Source organism: Streptopelia decaocto (genome assembly GCF_964273445.1).
Source record: "Streptopelia decaocto genome assembly, chromosome: 1".
Taxonomy (NCBI): Eukaryota; Metazoa; Chordata; class Aves; order Columbiformes; family Columbidae; genus Streptopelia; species Streptopelia decaocto.
The window spans coordinates 148490343-148512809 of NC_138663.1; the positions used below are offsets into that span (position 1 = coordinate 148490343).

Consider the following 22467-nt stretch of genomic DNA (forward strand, 5'->3'; position numbering starts at 1 on the left):
CCCAACTCCCAACTAGCTGGAAGATCCTGACTCTCCTTAAATATGAAACATGGTGCTAATGACATGGGATATTCTTATTGATCAGTCTGGATGTCAGCCAAGTTCTGCCCCATCCATGCCCCAATTCCCAGCTGCCTCACACCTGTGGGCAGAGCACTCAGAATGTCCTTGGCTCCCATACAACTGTTTAAAAGTTTAACTTTTTCCCGGGGTGTTATCTTCTTGTTCTCAAACTAAATCCAAACAATGACCATGCTAGCTATGAAAAATAAATGTTTCTAACTGCATGAAGAAAATTAACTCTCTTTCAGTCAAACCAGCACAACCATTACAAGTCTCATGAGCCCAGCTCTGCCCTGTCTTTGCAGCAAAATCTGTTGCTACAGACATTCACATTACTTCAGGAGAAGTTTCCAGTCAGGATTCCTTTTTGGCATAGATAAATGGGGACTTTGGTGAGACAACTTAAAAGAGTTTGCCCTGCATACTTCTGCTGAGCACTAGGCTTTGAAAAATGAACAATTACGTTTAGAATGGCCTTTCAATATTAATAGCTGAAAAAGATCTGCCCTGTTCTCCGTATAAGAGCAAGGATTTATTTGCTGTGGTCAAAGTGAAGTGGACTCCTACTTTCTCCATTCAGAGGTACTCTGTTTTGGGTTGTGTTGTCACCTTTTTCTTAAGGAGGAGAATATTCAGTATAAAAACAGTATACAGAAATGAGACTACATTTTGAGAATTTAATAGTATCTTGTCCACAGATCGGTAACCATTAACCAAAAGAATAAAAATTTTAAAACAAGCTTTTGAAGGCAAAGGGTTACCTTTAAAAAAGCAAGTACGATTGCAGAGATGTACATGTTGAGCTGATTTTACAAAGCAGTCAAGTAGTTTTGCATTCTAAAGCTTTTAAGATCTGCATGCAAGGTACAACTGAATTTCTCTGACAGGTACATGGAAATGCTGTTAATAACCTAATATCCCTTACATCAGAAATGTATTTTTGGAATGTGGAAAGCTAAAATATGTCTTTTTTAATGCAGTACCATGAAGTTAGAAAGTCTGGGAATTGAATAAAGATGTGATTTTTTTCTTCTGTGCCTTCACCTCGTAGCACTTCAGGAAACGGTAGACTTCATGTTAATCTTTGTATGTTCTTCTTTGTGTACATTCAGGATTCCTCTTCAATTGGAGCAGCCACAGTAGCTGGTCCCAGGACAAGTGCAATAATTGGAGATCAGGGAACACCACCGAAGGTGCAGCTCCCCCTCAATATGTAAGCAGCTCATCTCAGTCACTCCATACCCTTTCTTTCCAATTGTGTGTGCGTGTGCGTGTGCGTGTGCGTGTGCGTGTGCGTGCGTGTGTGTGTGTGTGTGTGTGTGTGTGTGTGTGTGTGTGTGTGTGTGTTCGAAATCTGGAAGCCTGACTCTCATCTCAGGAACATTCTGAGGGAGATCGCCATTTCATACATGACCCAGCCTCTGCTGAAATTGAAAAATGAATAAAGAAAGGCAAGACTTCCCCCTTTCTCTGTGAACCCTTTTAGACTCCAGGTATATTTATTACATCTGTACGCATCACTGTGGAACGAACAGAATGCCTCTTAGCTAGATAAAATCCTCTTCCTTCATTTAAAGCTCTTAAAACGGTGTAGTCCCTTGCGATGAAACATCTGATACATTCATCATTAACCAGAAAAAATAACTCAATTGCATTTTTTCAGTGCCATAAAAATGCAATGAATGAACTTCATATCATGGGCATATGGGCTTATTAAATAGAATGTAGAATAACAGAAGGTTGACTAGATGTAGAAGAAAAAGAGTAGACTTCATCAAAAGAAATCTCTTCTAGCCTGGTTGGTTGATCTGGTACCTGTCTAGTTAAACTACTGAACCCTTTCCTCTCATCACCTATACCTTGTGAAAGCAGCAGAACTGTATAGGCACACACACATATGCACATCAGTATTTTAGGGGTTTGTGATATGGGTAAAACAATATCTGAATACACAAACAAAATCCTAAAATAACATCACAAACCTGCTTTAAGGAAAATAGAGGAGTTGGAACAGAAACAAAACAAATTTGTTCTTGGCTACTAAGGTGAGATCTTCATAGCTGAGGGGCACCACACATCACTGCCCCACAGAGAGGTCTGATCATCACCCTGTGATCACCCTGTGCAGCCTGTGTGGCACATAGCGGGCTACAAGTTTACTTCAAACGTTGCCCAGGCTAGGAAGAAGTAACTGGCAGTATTTCCAATATTTAGTTGCTGAATCAGGACATTTTCCAGTTCTCTGGCAATGTCTCTGCCTCCATGCCTCAGCAAGCCGCCCCTTCTCCCTCCCATGCTTCGCCTGTCATCTCCCTGGTGAAGCAGCCTCGTAATCCAGTCTGTCATTTTGCATTTGCGAGCCAAGTTCCAGTCAAAGAGGAAGCATTATCTGAAAGTTGTAGCAGAACTGTGGATGCACAACACTAGACAGAGCCCTGGGGCTTCTGCATTATAAGTAGAGACAGAGGCAGCTCCCCAAGGCCAAGAACACGAGCTACCTTCTCCCTTAGGCCTTTTTTAGGGAACTTTTTGTAAACATTTTGGCTTCTTCTAGGTCCTGTTCCCTAACCCTTAGCCTCACTGTTTCACATAGCCTGGAATAACTTGCTATTACATTTTGCAATATTTCACTGATCACCTCCATCGTCCCAGGGTCACACTGTGTGGTTCTCACATACAAGTTTGCATCAGTTTAGCAATACAGAGATCGCTCGGTTTTATCATGGAGTCCAGGCTGGGCTGTTGTACACCTTCGTTCAGTCTTCGCAAGGGTTTTGATACCCTCTCTGGAAGGTGCTCTGGCCTCTGTGATATTGTTTGTTCAGGCATACTGGAGGCTGAGTTGGGGGAATTTGTAGGAAGGAACAGAAAGAAACTAGTAGGAGAGCTGGAGATAGCTGTAAGGGAAAGATCCACTCAGGGTAATTTTCTTTGCACCTTCTTCCAGTGTCTCAACCAGTAAATTGCATTATTACCTGTAGTCCCTTGAGGAAAGAGCTAAGCAAGTCTATCTAAAATGCCCTGTCCTTGACTCCCTGCTTTACACATAGCTTCTGAATATCAGCCCTGTGTAAGCAGTAACTTAAAAAGTAGTCAGAGCCACACTTCCTGCTTCCTCAAGTGATACAATTTTGGCACTTTTTGTTATGGCTTAGCAGAGCACTGTCCTGAAGAATCAGCACTGAAGCATGCAACCTTATTTCATGTCAGGGTGATGCATTTTAATGTTATTCAGTTCATAAGTAGCCTTATGCTTCCCACCAGGAGAACAGCTACAGACCTGCACAGGATCACCTGATTATATAAGCTAAGCAAAGGATGTGCAGGATGGTTTCTCCCATCTGTTGACTTATGAAATACTGTTTCTGATTAGGTCTTTGTACCCTATGCACATGGTAAATGTGATCATGCACATCAGCCTAAGCATGCCCCAAGGATGTGTTACCGAATATTTCATATTCTGCTCATTACTGCTGTTTATTTACTGCCTTCAGAATAAAAATAAAGAAATCTACTGGTACCATAAAAGAGTAGAATCAGAAAAACTAACAGGATTTATTCCTCAGTTGTATTTCCTGGAGAGCACAAGTAAAAAGCTATGTATCATCTTTATTGGCTACAAGTCTACAATCACAATGGTTATAGTTTTCATTATTTCTCTAGTTCACTGCTCTAAGGTGGGCAGCAAGCCTCTTCTCATCCACCCCCGAGCCAAAGAGCATTCTGCTGCACTTTGTAGTGTAAATGCGCTTTCTGTAAGTGTTTCACCATTTGTTCTAATATCCCTGCACTTCCTGTAAAGCACAAATAAAAAATAAACGTATTTTTAAAACAAACAAACAAATGAAACAACAACAACAAAATAAACACACACACACACACACACACACAAAAAGGTACAACCTTGATCTAGAATTACCAGAGATCCCTTCTTTGCATTTGTAGAAAGGTGACAGTACAAAAAAAAAAAAAAAATTTACAAAGAAATGGTGTTCTGTGTGTGCATTCTTGCTATCCTATCCCAAGTTTCCATTATTGCCCAAAGTGCAAGCAATCATTCTTAATTTTTCAACAAGGATCTCTCTATGAAAAGCCTTCCCATTCACATCCTGGTTACTCTGGCTCGGTAATTGCCTTGTCCTTGTGAAACTGCTGCTAAATTCTTAGAGTCAGTCCTGCTTTGTGGCAGTGTTTTGCTTTGGTTATGCCCTGGCAAGAAGTGTGTCGTAATAATTTCTAAATTACCTCCTGACTTTAATCTGGTTAGTTATTCCTGTATTTTCTTAGCATCCAGTTGACCTTGTCTCTGTCGCTCTGTGTTTGGTGTACTGTGATGGTGTCCTTTTTAAACCACCATTTCTGAGCAGTGTTTCTGCTCGCTTTCTGTTCTGTGGGTTGGAGTCAAAGTGGGACAGACAGTAGTTGACCTCAGCTGTGTGCTTTCTTCTGGTGTGATCTCCTCCTGCAGCTACCTAGCCCTGTACGCCTACAAGCCTCAGAAGAATGACGAGCTGGAGCTCCGCAAAGGTGAGATGTACCGGGTCATTGAGAAGTGCCAGGACGGCTGGTTCAAGGGGACGTCTCTGAGGAGTGGAATGTCCGGCGTCTTCCCAGGCAACTACGTGACTCCTGTTTCCAGGTGAGGACCACTGGCCAAGGTGGATATGCCTGAGCTGGGACTGGGAGGGATTCTGAACCTGGAGGATGCTAAAAACAGAAATTTTCTGTTGGCATTGCAGACTTGGGTAATGAAATTTTATGGTTGTGGCATTGGAGTTATCCATGTTCTCAGAAGACCTCACTAGCCATGTTAGAAGATGGCACTTACAACCTCTGACTTTAAAAAGTCTGATGGGTTTTATGATTGTAAAAGTTTGATGGGTTTTACGACTGTAAAAGTTTTACAGTCATTAAAAACCTATTGGCTAATGATTTTTTTATTGTTATAAAACTACTGGACATGTAATGGGGATAAACAAAATAAGGAATTCTCTTGTCTTGCTTTTCAGTAGCTCGTCTTGTAGATTTTGTTTTTCTTAAATCAAAGGACTTGGATCATTTGGATCAGAACCAATGTTTGAACCATTAAAATTCAGAAGCGGTAGGAGAGTTCAGTAAATGGCTGGATTTTAGCTACCTCTGTCTCAGTTGCAGAAGAGCAGAAGAGGAAAGAATAGCATTTGGGGGAAGGAAAGCCATTTCTCTGAGTTTGTTATTGGACAACACCAAATCGAAGGATGTTTCTGATCTATAGCCCACTCTGAAATAGTCTGCAAGCTGAGGAGAAAGTTCATCAGTGTGTCCCAGACTGTTTTGCACTATGTGCTCCTTGCAGGTGAATGTTGCCATGTGTACACCCATAACTCCTTTAAAGCAACCCTGGGTTTGCAAATGGAATTCACTCCTCCTCATGTGCTCTCAGTCTCTCCTCCCACATGCACACAGTCTCCACCATCTTTCACTCCTCCCCAGAGAAAGGCACCTCACAACTCAGAAAGTGTTGATCTGGAAAAATTGATGCAGGTTTGTTCCATTTTCAGTTTGTGTCAAATTTGTAATATGTGGTCTGAGCAAGACCAAAAGTTGAGAGCAGATTAGAAGACAATAACTAAGCCTGCTGACAGTCCTAATATTGCATTTCAGTAAAAAAAAATCCCATGTTAATTCTTGGGGTCTTCACTGTTCATCAACCTAAATGTATTTATCTGATTTTATAGAGCCCCTTGGCTGCCTTCACTTCTTGCCTCTTCAGCTCTTAATTAGTAAAGAAATTTGTGCTGAAGTGTTGGTGATCTGAATCAGCAAGACTTTATTAAATGCAGCATGTCACAGCTCGAACAAGACAGAGAGAAGTGCTAAAGGGCAAAAGTGCTTTCCACAAAGCCCAAAAGCAGCTTTATGATTATATTTACGATCCTGTGAGCTAATAAGTTCCTGTGTAAATCACACTCAGTGAGAACAGCAAGAAAAATGTGATAGCAACAAAATCTCCTATTTGCTGCACTTTCAACTTACTTTGTTCCCTTTTGACAGCAAAGCAGGGGATTAGATTAATGCATGTTTTTCTGCCACTCCCTACAAAACCCAAGAAAGAGAAGTTGTCCATGAATTTAATAACACTGAAATAGATTTATAAGCTGCCAAATCACATGTGTGAGCAAAGCACAGTGGAAAAAGAACAAGACCTTTTAGATGGAGAGACAGACACACGGCAGCAGAGAAAATTTGCCACATCCAGCATCTACCCAGCTCTGTGGGAGCCACAGATAGTTTCTGTACCTGTCAGTGTGCATGTTTGCCTGAACGCAGCTTTCAGTAGACTATTAGAAGTGCTTTTCTGGCAGACTCACTCTAGTGCAGATGGCCAAGCCAGCTCCAGCTGAAATTTGCTGCTACTCTGCCAGCTCTTCACAGCAGATGACAGACAGTCAAGATTTCCATCTGGTGGGATTCCCAGCTTTTTGCTACCTGGAGGCTGATGGAAAAAAAAAAAAAATCATTTAGCAAAATGTAATGCAGGCAAACCTTGTGTGACAAATCATATCAATGTCACCACAGTGTTGTTTTTCCTCCTGTGATTTTAGGGGCAGGGAGGACTGGGCAGAAGTGACAGCTATCTTTGGCACTTTTGGACCATATCTTCCAGCCTGTTTTGTTCTATCAGAATGCCACTCTTTTGGCTCTTCCCCTTTGCACTCTTTTCTTAGGGGTGGTTCTTCTGTCTTTCTTGTCCTCTGAATCAGATCACATTGTTGAGCATATTCCTCCTTTCTGCTCTTTGTGTTCCCACACAACAATTTTAGAGCCCCTAAAGTTCTGCCAATCCCACCTCCCACAGGTTGGTCTTGTACCCTTTCTGTCACCCTCTCCTCCCTTGCTAACCCCCTGCACTGCCTGATTTCCATTTCTTCCATCATACTTTATTCTACATCATATCCCCTGTGATGTACTTTCCTGAAGGAGGACCTTGGCACATGGAGCAGCCCAGGAGAGAACAGCACAAAATTATCCCTCTGTTTCATGGCATCTACTGCTGGGGTAGGAAATTAGTCAGGGACTTGAGTAAGAAACTCAGAGAAAGAGTTGCTGAGCAGCAGCTGAGTTTGTCCATTGGTGTCCTACTGTCTTCGTGCCCTGGTCAGAGAATTTCTAGCTCTGTGGTAAAAGGACCAAGACCTGCCCTAGGCTGAAATCCTTGCATAGGAGAAAGAACCTTGTTCCTTCTCTCTGAGGTCTCCTCAGCCACTCAGACGAAATTCACTGAGGTCTCCTCAGCCACTCAGACAAAATTCAAACTGTGCACACAGTTTGAGCAGTGAAAGAAGGGCTGATTATTTTTTGGTTTACCTTTTCGGTAAGGTCAGCTGCATTCCCTTTCCTTTTGCATTTCCTTAGCAAGCCTAAGCTTGGTTACATCAGTAGGGTAAGTGCTCAGACAGGCCAAGCCCTGCCAAGTCTGCTCCTTTGTGGTCCCCTTCAACAGCCACACATGGATCCAGTGTTATCCATCTTTTTTTCTCCCTGTGGTTCTGTGTGCAGGTTTGGTCCTGAGAAAATATCTCAGAATCTGTTTTAATTATCACTCCGTTAGTGCCTGTAAAATAGCCTCTGGCACACAAAATGGCATTTGGAAGATATTAATTTCTTCTGAATTTAGACTTGTGATTTTTCTAGAAATTATTCAAACACAAATGTAGCTTAAGAAACAAAAAAATTATGAGAAAAACTATCTTTTCCGGTTTTACCCTGTAATTCTTCCCATTGGCTAAAGGGAGGAAAATGTCATCCAGCATACCTATTTCTGTGTCCTATAAAGATAAATATATATTCTGAGAAGGTATCATGTTGAACCCCCTGAGTAACTGGGGGTGCTTATCAGCATGGTGTCGGGGTGTCAGGGTCTCTGCCGCACACTCACGCTGTCCCTTGTCTCCATGCAGGGTGCCAGTGGGAGCCGGGCAGCCCAGGAACAGCGGAGCTGGGGGAGCTCCAGCAATGAAAGGAGCCCCGGGATCCATCCACCCCATTGGGGCTGGTCACACCAATGCCACCACGGCCGTCAGACCCATTGTTCCCATCACTGCTCCTCAGACGCATCCCCAGCTACAGGCGGCCTCTCCACAGCTGAATAACTGCTTGAGGTACTCAGCCCAGCAGCCAGGCAGCCAGACCCGCAACGCCATGCAGATGGGTACGTGCCTCTCGCTCTGTGCCAACAGGATTGACGTCCTACCCCTCTAGCACAAGCCTCTCAAAGCTGACCATCCTCGCAGCTTTCTTTCTCGTTTTAGTCACAGCTCAGTCAACGTGGAATAGAGTATATTTTATTTGCTTGTAATATTTATGGACTTCTATTGATCTCTGGGAACCACGTTGTGGTTATCAGATTGTTCTGTTGCTACAGCTGAAATAGATTATAGTGTTTACAAATATTTATACAATTTATCTGAGTGAAAGCAAGCACCCTGCATACTGAGGAGATTAACGGTTCTGAGTCCGGTTGGCTTGCTGATGGAAAAATACTGCTCTTATCGCAGGGCGAGTAATACACGACTCAAAATTAAGAAGCATTTCATTGGGCTCCAGGGATGAAAGGTATTTATTAGGCAGAACAGGACCCAGTGTTAGTGATAAAGCAAAAGATCTGAAAAATACTGCCACCTTTTTGAAATAAGAATAAGAGCTTCTCACATCAGGGGGGCTCTGTTCTTTCTAGGTTCCCTTTCTGATGTACAGCACAATTTTCTAGAGTACAATTTATTGCCCTTTCCCTGATGTTAAACAGCTCTGATGTTGAATAAAGTAAAAGTAAATCCTGTGGTGGAACTTTATAGCAAAATTTAAAACATTTTGTTTCTGATATTTTAGAGGGATATGAGCCATTGTGTTTACAAAGGCAGATCAGTAAGGACTGTGACTGCTGAAAACTGAGGTCTTAGGTACCAAACAGAACAGGCACACATGAGAAATACACTTCAGTGCAAGTCATGGTTTTACATGTTTTGAAGCCAGAAGGCACCATTGTGACGGTCTAATCTCACCCCCTATGCAGTCCAGACCCAAGGGAAGAAAACGTGATCAAATACATGCGAATCTGTAGTCAAATACGTGTGAATCTGAATCTCGAACAGTGCAGGCTCCTCTGCTCAACAAACAGTGGTAGGACTTCACACAGCATCCATGTCACACCACGGAATAATGGATTTATCCTCCTTTTGTCTAGTTCAGAAGGTGCCCCACACCTTCCTTCCACAAAACTGCAGAGCTATACCTCCAGCAGCTACTCTGATTTAAGGTTGCTCCTCCAGATCACTCTGATATCTTAAAGTAACAAGGAGCTAGCAGGCAGGGTAATCCAGGAACCACAGCGCTGCTCCAAAACATCCTAAGCAGGGAGTTCTCCAGCCCTTCCAGAAGGTTCATGAGATTGTTGTTTTAATTAAACGAGCTTTTACCAGGATAAATAAAGGAAATTTTTCATGATTGTCAGTATTTTTCTCCATAATAGATGTCCTCAGAAGTATCCTGTGAACCAGAGTCTTCAAAAGGCCTTTTTAGTCCTGCAGGACAGGGCAAGGCACACTGACTTTTGGGAAAGCTTTCCAGGAGAGGCAAGCTGGCACACTATTCAAGTCACGTTTCTGTTGGCTTGCAATATGCACAAGTAACAAATCATTTTTGCACAAGGCCACTAATGTAGGAGTACACCCAAAATGAAATATGAGTGGTGTAGAACAAAAATAGCCTTCAGTGAGCATTGCTAATTAATAGCATGTTTGATGCAGCACAGTCCAGATCCAGAGATCTCAGAGCAAAGGCATACGTTGTAACAGTAAGCAGATTAAATTACAGAATATAAAGTGAGAGCTCTGCTCAGAGTTGATTTTTCTCAGGCTATTTATTTTACTGTTTCTCATGTTTTCTGTTTCCTTCGTGTCTGGAAACACTAAGTCCTATATGAAAGAAGTAATGTACCTCATATGATTATCAAATCAGTCTTCAACATCCAGGTACCTGCAGTGAAATTCCATTATTGTGCTTTTCCTCTAAATTTAGAAAAGACATTGCTTCCTACAACCAATAGTTCAAAAATTTGACCCTACAAGCTTAACCATGTCAGAAAATGAGATTTCTGGCAGCAGCGGTTGCACATCACACCGGTTCCAAGTGGAGAAATCAGACAGAGATAATCACTTCAAGATAACCAGTGGTGCCTTGTCTGGCTCTCTGGAAAGGAATTGCACTTTCCAATATATGTTCTTGGTAATCCAGAGAGGGGGGAATCATAACTAACAGCAAATATAGTCTTGGAGGCATCTGTAACAACTTTTAGGCCCTTCCTCATGCTACGTGGTAAAAACACATCAAGTTCAAGACTAGTTAACGATAGTTTGATTGTTTTGCTATAAGCAACATTGATAAAAAGAAATGTTATAGAGTCAAGGAGTTACTATGAGGGAGAATCACGTAAACTTTGGAGGTGCTAAGCTGATGATCACTGGCCCATGATGTATGCTTTGGATAATAGGGCATAAGACTGGGGGAAGAAATTCCCTCCTGGCAGGAGTGCTCAGTTGGGGTAGTGAGTATGTTTAATGGCATTCATCATTTCAATCCCTGTTAATGGGTGCTGCTGTTAACCACATAAACAGAAAAAAAATTGTTTGTGTTGTTCTAGATTGTTCTTTAGTTATAGAATGGATGAACTCCAGCTCATATCTATCATTCAGAGGAATTTGTAAGAAAACCCCAGATAAGAGTGGGTCAGAAATTTTCCAGAAAAATGCTTCTTGGTCAAAGAAAAGCTGATTTGTTGGACTCAAAGCTCTTTTATGAGGACTGGATGTAATTCAACCAGGCTTCAGCCATGAAGTTGTCCTGGCTCAGGTTGCAAAGGAAACAGGCATCTGCCCAGAGCTGTTCTCCATAGAGGACAACAGTGCAGTGATGGGATCCTATGTTTTCACATACCAGGTGAATGCTCTGACCAGAACATAGGCTGTTGTGGGGTGGGTGAGTAGGTTGTGCTGAGAAAAATGTTCAAAGCTTCAGATTTTGCACAGAGGCAGAACTAAACCAGATTATGAAATCTTGAGATCATTTGTGAAATGGGCATTTTCCAGGCAGTCCTACTATTAAATCATTTAAGTGAGGGAATGTCTGAGTGTGGACTTGGCTTCAGGTCTATATGTACTTGAAGTGAAGCTGTAGGTAGGTTACAGCTAAGCAATCAACTAGCCTGGAAGTCAGGGGCAACATCATTGTGGAAATGGACCTGGAGTTTTGTCACGCTTTTTGCAACATGAGGCCAGGCAACAGGCTTCCAAATCACTGGAGATGTGACCCCTGCAGTGTGTCGTGGTCACCATTAAATAGACAAGCACTAATTCCTGGTTCCTAGTGCTTGTCAGCAGGGTTTGCTCAGCAAGGGCAGCAAGGCTAAAAGGTACTGCATAGCCCTTCAGGGACTTTGCTGGCAGAGGCAAGGCTGAGCTCAAAAATCCTCCGGTGGATTTCTGCTTAATTTATCTTGTGCAGCACAGTGATGTACTGTTGATCATTTTGTTAGGGCTGAAACAAGAGACCTTCCTTCGTAATTGCTGCCTGTGAGGTTGGCATGGGTCATCTGGGCTAACCCTTTAGGTCCCATGTTGCATTGCTCCAAAACCTATCAGGTTAGGAGAGCGTACTGGAGATTCAGAAAACAGCTCAGCTGAAACAAGATACGGTGTTTTAAAAACACAACAGGCATTTTATTTATTGCCAGGCATGGGCAGGGATGGTGAGGCTGTTCCCCAGTCACATCACTAGAGAGGACCATCCATTTCGGTGACTGCAGACAGGTGTTTCACAGCCAGGAGAGCGATTTCTAGGATTTAACCAAAAAACACTTGCAGGCTGAGATATCCTGGGTTAAGGCTAAGACTTCAGTTTTCTGTCACGCCCTGGCACCTCGTGGCAGTGATGGCCACTGAAGGGCCAGGTCTGGCAGTGCATGAGGGGCTTAACCACGCTTTGTCCTCCCTCCACAGCTCACCCTCCAGTGCCAGCCCCGGAGCGACCCACCGCCACGGTCTCGCCCCTGCGGACTCCCAGCTCACCCTCCCGCCTGCCAGCGGCAGCCATCCGGCCTCATCCCGCCATCTCCCCACAGCACGGCCACCAGCCGCCCGCCCCAGGGGCCCGGCCCCTCATTCCCCTCACTTCTGCCGCCGCCGCCATCACCCCGCCCAACGTCAGCGCAGCCCACCTCAACGGCGAGGCGGGCGGTGGGCCCCTGGGTGGCCCTGTCACCCCTGGCCCCGCCAGCAAGGCTGAGGAGAGGAAGAATGAAAAGGTAAGGGTATTGCATCCCCACCATGCCCCATGCTCCCCATCCCATGGAGCTGTTGATGAGGCACCCTGTGGCCACACAGGAAGACAGAATCTGGTTTCCATCACCTGCCAGCTTGGGCATCCTCATCCCACATTATTTTCACCTTTCATCCTTCCTTCCTCACCATCCCCAATGCTGCTCTCTCATTACCTGTTTGCATGTGGGAGATGAAACTGAACGGCTAATGGGCTGAATTCATGTGTTTCTTCCAATGATCGGGGCTTAGATCTGCAAATTAGCAGTGGTGAAGAAAGATGTTATAGTGACCTCTTGGTCATCAAAACAAGATGGCCATGTCAGAAGCCCTCAGCCTTGCTGTGTGGAAGAAGCTGATGGTTGTGCCAGCCCCGGGGGCAGGTGCCACAGGCACAGTAAAACACTGGCTCATGAGCAGCAGAAGCTGTCTTACCATTCCAGAAACATCTCACTTTCTTGCAGAAACTTTTGTTGCAGTGGCACAGCCAAATTGGGAGAAGGGAGTTAAATATGGCTCACTGGGATGTAGGTAAGATGTGCTGTAGGTTTGATCTCTTAGGAGCCAGCACTGCGATCAGTAGCTGAGTGCCCCTCCCTTGGGCACCTTGCTCAGGAAAGCCAGCGTGGAGAGCTGCTTTAAGCACACAGCCTTTTTTTGGTTCTTGGCAGATATTTTGCTTTCACCAAGTGTTTACATTGTGCTAGCAGTTTCCATTTATCAGTGCTGAGGGTTATCTCCGTAGTGTGTATGTTATTTGACAAAAGGAGGCAAATCTGCACATTACCTCAGAGCTTTGTGTAGTGGCTTATTTAACACTTCCTAAAACATATCATGCAATCCTATAGGTCCATATATTTTAATTCATGTGGGACTGCATAATGACATTTCCTAGGCAAAATTATGTCAAGACCCTTCCTATGATACTGGTTAACCTTTCCCAAGCTCTTACAGCTTTAAGTTACTGAATCGGGATGCACAGAAGTAAAGTTACAGGGGGGTTGAAAGGGAGAATCAAATAATAAATTTTACTTCATCATTGCAATGAGCATTGCCAAAGACCAATTCAGTAGCTGGGAAGTATCAGAGAGAAGTGGCAATAAAAATTTTCATCTCTGACAGGACTGAGTGGTGCACAACTGCCCTGTGTTGAACAATATATTTCTGAATCTTTTCAATGTCATATTTTGCTTTCATTTTTGATAGAGCTCAGATAATGATGCTTCCTTTCCTTTTAGACCTAGTGGCTAATGTTTGGCCAGTTAAGTTGTGCTCCTAGTCTTTGCATAAACCCAAATATTTCCTTGAGCAGTTGAGACCGGGGATAATGCCAGACTAAAAGTCATATAACTATTCAAAAAGGAATCTGTGAGTCAGAACTGGAGCCATATCTGGAACCATGTGTTATATTTCCAAAGCAGAGGCTCGTTGGGTGGGTTTTTTCCTAAATGGGGAACAGGTATAACACTCAGAAAGAGTATGTGTGGAGAGAGACAATATCTATTATCAGTACAGATATCAGACCGAGGGGCAAAATACAGAAGCAGGGACATAGGTAGAAACTGCCAGATAAGCAAATATCAGGAGTTATTTATCTGAGATCGGTCTCATTATATTAATCAGACAGGTACTTTGAGATGAAAGGACCATAGAGGATGTTAGTAAGAGGAGCAGTAATAATATCTTCAGCTCTACTGAACACAGGATGGAAGAAATGCACAGGTAATTATCTCCTGAGAATCTATGATTAGCAAGTCATACCTGAGGTAAATTGTAATGTGCCATAAAATTAAGATTATTGTTGGAATCAACAATTTGGTATCCCATCAGATTATTAATTTTAATGCCATCTTAGTCTTTCCAGGTTCTATTGCAGAATTCCCTTGAAGATGGAGGCTGAATGATCAGAGGGAGAATGGCTGTTTGGGGAAACATTCTCTCATTATTAATCAAGCTTTTCTCTCACACACTGATTGTCAGTGTGAGTTCACTGTGGTACAGAGGGCACATGGTATCTAGGAAGAAGTAGTTTGCATTTGGGGATGGACATGCTGAGGATCCATTGTTTTTCACAGTTCTGTTGTAGAACATGTTTATTTTGGGGGCATGTAGATAAACTGCAATTTTTGCATTTATCACTGGTGTAGTCAGATATATTGGTCCTCGGGAAATTTTCTTCAGATGATAAGTTTAGCAAGGTTGGTTGACTGCTTGAAGGCTAGGCTGGGAGATAGTGGGAAAGAGTATTTTCAGATATGATCTTCTACCAACTTATGTTTTATGATTTCCCACCTAGATTCCTCTCAAGGATACCAAATGTGACATCAAGGGGCAGCTGCTGTAGTGGGTCTATATATGCTGTTAATATTTGGGTTGCTTGTTCCAAGGTGGAATTGTCTTTACCGTGGGAACAGCCTTACTGAGTTTACCAGTGAGGTTGTCACTGTTGATGCTTTCCTCTATGCAAATCTTTTTATGCCAATATCATGGGTACCTGCTGGTGTGCAGCAGTCAGATATAGGCACATCCCAAGATTCCTCTAAAATCAAGGAACTCTGATTACAATCTTTACTCTTATTTCCTTCTGGTTTAAAGGCAATTGACAGAAATAATCCTAAGTATTATGGTTTTTAGCTCAGCAGGAATGTTTCTCTTGCTCATCTTGTATTAAAATAGCAAGTACATCCTTAGGTCTATTTTTTGACATGTCTAGTTCTCTACTTCAGCTTATTTCTTGAAGGTCTTGATCCAGACTTCCAAACCTGAAGGTGAACATTGGCACCTATATTCATTTAGGCACCCTAATACTAGTGTCTTACTCTCATACTCCTGCTGACTTACTCAGGAGGTAGAATATGGCCACCACACCAGCCTTCAGCTATAACAGAATGATAGTATCATTTTGGTTGGAAGAGATCCTTGAGATCATGAAGTCCAACCTAACACTGCCACTAAACCATGTCTCTAAGAACCTCATCAGTACGTCTTTTAAACCCCTCCAGGGATGCTGACTCCACCACTTCCCTGGGCAGCCTGTTCCAAATGCCTGACAACACTTTCTGTGAAGAATTTTTTTTTTTTTACTTGTGTTTTTAGTTGTTGGCATGTGTTTGCCCCCAGATGATCCTATCTGCAACTGGGATCGTGCTCCAATTCTCAGCTCCTTGACCAGCCTCCTGTCCACTTAGGGAACAGTTTCAAAGCTGTTCTCCTTTCCCAGCTGCTCCTGGCAGCTGATGAAAGACTGAGCAATAGATAGTGCTTAAGTCCACCGTGCAACTGTGCTGGAAAAGTGCTCAGGCAGATGAGCAGGCTAAGGAGCAGAGCACTTGAAAATCAAAGCTGTTCTGGTGCTATAAGGACTCAGCACAAAGTAGCAGGAAAGGTGGCTCACACAGAGGTAGCGCAGACACTACAGGAATAACAAGCTGGGAACTGAATAAAGGCAAAGGAGCATGGCAGAGTCAAAGAGGTAACGGTGGTCAGGGTGGCACAGAAGAGAGAATAGCATTAGCAGCTGGAAGGAGATATGGCAGAGTACACCACAGAAGGGGTGCCAGTGGGGAGGGTGGGGGTGAAGGGTGCTGCGTAAAACTTATGGGGAGGGGTCCTGAAACAGGAAAAAAGAATGTAAGGACTGAAATTTATCTAAGGAAGGCAGCTGAAGAGAGCAAGATGTAAAGGAGACTCTCTTTTTTTTTTTTTTTTCTGAAATATTTCCTGCTTGAGGCAAATTTTTCTTCTTTTCCAAGAAGGAGGTTTCCATCCACAGAAGGAAAATAATAATTGTTCCCCAAAGTCACTCTGTTCCACGGAAGTGTCCCAAAGATATCACAGTGACAGATGGGAGGTAAAACAGATCAAATGGACAACACTGTTTCCTTCAGGGGTGGAGGGTGGTATCAGGGGTCCTTTGAGCTCTCACTTCATCATTTGATAATAATGACTGCATGTGTAACCAACTGAAACCCAGAGAATTCAATCCCAGTTCCTGAATCTTCTGAACATCTGAAAGAGAGGGATGGAGAGCCCAGCTGTGGAATGGCAGAAAGCCCCATGTTTTGGGGGCTTTTTTAAATGGGAACTGTGCTTTTTCAGTCATGCTGAGCACTGCCCAAGTTCAACTGTTAGATTACAGCTGAGAGCTTGTAATTATGGCATGACTACTGCTTTGACCTCAGTCAATTTTCGCTATAATAGTTTCTGCTGTATATAATCTGAGACCGTGCTTAATACCTCTGATAAAACCACTTGTTTGAATGAATTAATGCATTTCTCATTAAATGTGCTCCTCATTACGTTAATCAAATCAAGAAAATCATGCTGGGTGGTTTGACCACTGTAATTAAGCTTTCTTTAAAATTCACTCATTCGGTTTTTGATGAGGATTTTGATTAAACTCTTCCAAAATGTCTGGCCCAATATCTGCTAAAGAGGAGAACAGGAGATTGCACTAGTGAGCAAGCCATTAATTCATCACAGAGCTACACCAATTCCTTACTGTTTTACCTAGCCACACTATATAGAAATATTTGAAAGCTGGCAATGTAAAATTCAATGTTTCTTACAAGTGCGCCGAGAGAGCAAATGTGTGTGCAGCTTTAAATGTAGTAACTATTTCCCTGGGATATATAGAGGATCTGAATAAGCAAGTCACAACAAATGGGAAAACACACTGGGCCGCTGTTTACTGATGTTAGGATAACAAGAGACGCATCTTCAGAAAATGATTTTGAAAGTGCACCAACAGTTTTGCATGTGAAGACTGAATCAGTAAACATCTGTCTGTTCTCACCAGTGTCACTCACTTTCTCAAATATCAGTCCTTCTGCTTAAAATAGCTGCATCCTTCAAATGATATAGTATGTTTGGCATGCTCCTGGTGTAAGGACTACATTACAAAACAGAACAAGCCAAGGCCTGTTTTCTGGCCCTGCAAGTGACCCTGCATGACTTGCATCCACGCTTCTAAGTTTTCTTCTCCACCCAAAATAAGGTGAATGCATCCAGACTGCTCATTGAGAACCTAATTGTGCCCGTATGTTGCCCTAGGAGACTACTAGTTGATATAAGCCAAACCCACAATGGTTAGTGGATGTGGACCAGGGTTTGATGCTTAATCCTGGCCTCATTTGTGTGCCAGTATAGACATGACCAGAGAGACCTCCCTCTCCACCATTCCTCCTTTCTGCCAGTGCCTTCCTCTGCCTTCCTCTAATTTGCAGCCCGCTGCCTGATCCCACCAGGCAATGTCCATCAGTGCAGACCTGCCACCTGCATGCTTAGTCGCCCACCCTCACTTTACATTGGGTTGGAGACTAATTCAAAGGCCCTTTGAAAATTTGGCTTTGTAAACTCTGAGTTGCCCTTTGTCTTCAGTTCACATTACAGCTGTCTGTTTAAGCTGTCACTTGGTAGAACTGGACCTGCCTGAAGGACCTAATCCTACACAGTAGCACACCTTCAGTTTTCACTTACTAAATGTTAGTCTCTCTGTTGCAATTTCTACTCATATTAACTTGCCCCTGAGTGAAAAGGGTTTGTTATCACTTTATATCCACTAGAGGAATTTAATTCCTTATCCAGAAAATGGAAGAACAGTCTCAAAACTGAAGTGTTGAGCACTTGCAAGGACTTTGAAAATGACATGACAAAAATAGTGGCCACCCTGGGACAAGTAAAGGAAGCTAAGGACAGAGTTGATGACAGTAGAATTTTCAGATACAGAGTCAATGTGACTGATCCTGAATTTTTGGAAAAAGAATTCAGTCTTCCTACCAGATATTAAATGATTTAATATTTTTCATTTTGTAACTAGTTCACCTAAGGAAGCCCCTAAGTTATACAGGTATGAAATTGAATGTTAACAACTGACTAAATGAAAGCAGTGCAAGACATCAGAATGAACAAATTGCACAAGAGCAGAGAAGCCTGGTTTGAATTCTTATAATAAGTGTATCAAAGCACTAGAAAACATTAAGAGGAAGCAGCATTGCAATAGTAATTGAAAGGTTTTTCAGTTAGCCTCACCTCCATCCCTGGAAAGGTGATGGAGCAACTCATTCTGGATGTCATCTCTAAGCATGTGGAGGAAAAGATTATCAAGAGTAGTCAACATGGATTCAACAAGGGGAAATCATGCTTGACCAGTCTGATACCCTTCTGTGATGACTGTCTGGGTAGATGAGGGGAAAGTAGTGGATGTTGTCTACCTTGACTTCAGCACGGCTTTTGACACTGTCTCGCATAACATCCTCATACCTAAGCTCACAAAGTGCACGTTCGATTCGTGAACAGTTAGATGAATGGAGAACTGGCTGAACGCCTGAGCTCAAAAGGTTGTGACCAGTGCCACAGAGTCTAGTTGGAGGCCTGTAGCTGGTTGTGTTTCCCAGGGGTCAGTACTGGGTCTAGTCTTGTTCAACCTGTCCATCAATGACCTGGATGAAGTGACAGAGTGTACCCCCAGCAGGTTTGCTGATGATACAAAACTGGGAGGAGTGGCTGTAATACCAGAAAGCTGTGCTGCCATTCAGCAAGACCTGGACAGGTTGGAGAGTTGAGTGGAGAGGAACCCAGTGTAGTTCAACAAAAGCAAGTGTAGGGTCCTGCACCTAAGGAGGAATAACCCCATGTACCACTACAGGTTGGGGATTGACCTGCTCAAAAGCAGCCCTGCAGAGAAGGACCTGGAAGTCCTGGTGGACAACAAGTTAATCATGAACCAACACTGTGTCCTTGCAGACAAGAAGGCCAGTGGTATCCTGGGGTGTTAGGAACATTGGCTATGTCAAGGGACATTATTGTCCCCCTTCACTCTGCCCTGGTGAGGCCACATCTGGAGTACCGTGTCCAGTTCTGGGCTCCCCAGTTCAAGAAGGACAAGGAATTACTGGAGAGAGTCCAGTGGAGACTTACAAAGATGATTAAGGGACTGAGGCATCTTTCTTACAAGGAAAGACAGAGACAGCTGAGTCTGTTTAGCCTGGAGAAGGCTGAGAGGGGAATCTTATTTTTTCTTATAAATATCTTAGATGTGAGTGTCAAGGTGATGGGGCCAGACAGGATAAGGGGCAATGGGCACAAACTGAAACACAGGAACTTCTGTCTGAATATGAAGAGAAACTTCCTTACTTTGAAGTTGATAGCACTGGAACAGGCTGCCCAGAGAGGTTGTGGAGTCTCCTTCTTTGGAGACATTCAAAACCCCCCCTGGACACATTCCAGAGCAATCTGCTCTAGGTGAACCTGCTTTAGAGGTGGGTTGGACTAGATAATCTCCAGAGGTCCCTTCCAACCCCAACCATTCTGTAACTCTGTGAAAAAGATAACACTAATTTGCTTGGGTACTCTGTAAGATATCTGTGTCGATACTGGGACCACCAACACCAATATTTCACGGATCCTTTTTGGAGTCAGATTTGATTTTTCAGTTGAACATGTGTTACAGTTTGTTCCTCAGTATAAATGCTTTAATCTGGAATACTTTAGTACAGTTCACTCAAAACTTGTGCACAGAATGCATACTGTTAATCCATTTCCTCTCAACAAAGGCAAAGGGGCTGTCTTCATCACAAATGATCCACTGCTTCCCATGCTCCAGAAAGCGAATCTTGGCTCTGTGACCAGCAAGTGATTCACCAGAAACTTGGCCAGGGAGTAGAAATCTCTTTTTCTGGTCATGTGAATTCAGGCCACAAAGTTATGTTTTAAGGCAGAGAACTCGTTTTTAAAATCTCTCCAGCACCTTCTCCATCATTAGAGTTCAATTTGAAAGGACAAAGACCTGGCAACTTGCTGATGTATATTTTAAGGCTGGCAAATAACCCCGCCAAAAGCATGAGCCCCAGCTGTCAAAACATAGAAAACTTCAGCTTTACAATAAAACAGATTTCTGTTATTTCTGACTGGCTAGGATTCTTTTGCTTAGATCAAGGGCAATAAGCCATTGATCAAAATTTCTTTTTCTTCTTCGCATTTTTGATGTTAGGAAATGCTTTCAAACTCCCCACAGATATTTCAAGCATTGACTTTGCTGCCAAGCAATCTCCGAAAGCTATTCCTCTTCCCTTTCCTCTCCCCCCGCCTCTGCTTATCTGCCTCATAGGCCTGTCACAGGATTTCTCAAGTGTCCGCAGTGGATTTCTCTAACAGCGTTTCGAGTGGTTCTGTGTTGTATTCTGCAGCCATAAGGGGAAGCAGATCCAGGGGGAGAGAAGCTGAAGAGTGCTTTAGCTTCAAGAGGAAATTCAGTTTATCTACTAACCAGAGACGAAGCTGTTTGGATGCCAAGGCACAGCATTCTTCTGGCACCTGTGGAGACCTAATTTTGTAACACAGGGGACCCACGGGCTTTTACTAAATCCTTAGCGCTGCCTGGGGAAGACAGTGGAACTGCCAACAGAAAGAGCATGCAAGGGAGCGCTGGAAGCAGAAGGCTGGAGGCGTGTGTGTGCGCGAACGCATGTGCGTGTCTGCGTGTGAGCATCCCGGCACTGGCGTTCCCATGGCATTCCCCTCCCTGCAGAAGGAATCACATAGGACCAGATGGCTGGATGGGGCCAGGCTGTGGGAGGGGATGGTAAGCATCTCCTTGGATTAGGCGGGTGAAATGTAAGCGCCCTTGTGGTATCGATGGGAGACATTGACACATTCCGGCTGTTGAGGGATCGTAGGGGCCAATTCCCCCCCCAGAGAGCAGAACTCTGCAGCTGAGCATCCCATCACAGCTTCTGCCCTCTCCCTGCCCTGATCCTGAAGAATGTGGTTTGATCCCTCATAACATCAAGCTCCCAATTCCCATGCAAAGGTTAAAAAAAAAAAAAAAAAAAAAAAATCAGAATGCAAATGCTGTGCATGTCCCTGTCATCCGATTTCTGCCTTGGAGCAGTAACGCACAGAGCTGGCACGGAGCTGCCACTGCCCCATCACTCCCAGGAGGGAAGACATGCAGAATGAAACCATCCCAGAAGAAAAACACAGGAAGACACTGGATGCATTGAAAATGATGAAACAACTTGCAATATGTCAGAGTTGGTGGCATCTTGGCTTCCCACATGTCCGGGACTAAATTTTTTTCTTCAGGGGTTTTCCAACTATGAATTCACAAGCCATTAAGTCTTAAACCACCAAGATACAAGTATCTCAAGTGCCAATGCAGTTGTTTTGTGTAGACAAAGTTTGAACTCTCCTGTGAAAACTGGCTATACCCTTTCAGTGCCCATGTTATTTTTTTGTTCACACAGGTACCGGTATTTTTCCATGCTTTTCTCTATTTTTAAGCATAATAGGTGGGTTAAAATACCTAGTGTCAATGCAGAAGTACTTCACTAAGCTCTGTTAGAAGAATTACATAAACTAAATGAAATTGCAGTTTCTGACAAACGTCGGTACTATAGGAACAGCACGATTATAACAGACAACAGATATCTGCGGCGTTTCTGGTTTTATCATGTAACTCGAAGGCATAACCAGCTTATAGCAAAGGGATATTTATCTTATTTTGTACATTTCTGTTTATTTTTCCTTTTACAGTAGCAGCAGAAAGATTCACAAACCCTCAGCTTTTCTTTTGCCAAATGGTTAAGCCACCTTGAAGTCAGTCTGGGTTGTTATTCTTTTCACTGAATGTCTCAAGCATCTAGCAATTCCCTTCAGATCAAGTCAAGACATGGAGTCAGAACTGGTCTCTGAAGGACTTTAAAAAAATATTCTGATTATGCCCTCTGGAGAAAAGATCAGTCTCAGGTATTCAGAAAGTACACCATGCAAAAGTTGCTTTTCAGACACTATGTCTGCAGGCTGCCTGTAATCAATTAATAGAGGGTGTCAAGCAGTCAACCTTTCAAAAAACAATTAATTATAAAGGCAGAACTCAACCTGTTGCTTTGCTTTTTTGCGTGTATTTTGTTTGCTTGTTATTCACTGTTATGTTTCTGCAAGTTAAGACTACAGAAGCTGAAATATTAACCTTCCCTCACAGCTCACTGTATTCACCACACTAGCAGCAGACTGGCATTGGACTTCATCACCAGACGCCCCAGGGAGAAAAGTA

General features: G+C 43.3%; 1 protein-coding gene across 1 annotated transcript in view; it reads left to right on the forward strand.

Moving 5' to 3' along the window:
- Positions 1–22467, forward strand: part of SH3RF3 (SH3 domain containing ring finger 3) — a 254882-nt gene that overhangs the window by 205012 nt on the left and 27403 nt on the right. Inside the window, exons 5-8 of the mRNA XM_082043534.1 lie at positions 1176–1276; positions 4532–4702; positions 8004–8254; positions 12096–12400. Of these exons, the coding sequence (XP_081899660.1) occupies positions 1176–1276; positions 4532–4702; positions 8004–8254; positions 12096–12400 (828 nt within the window). The remainder of the gene's footprint in view (positions 1–1175; positions 1277–4531; positions 4703–8003; positions 8255–12095; positions 12401–22467) is intronic.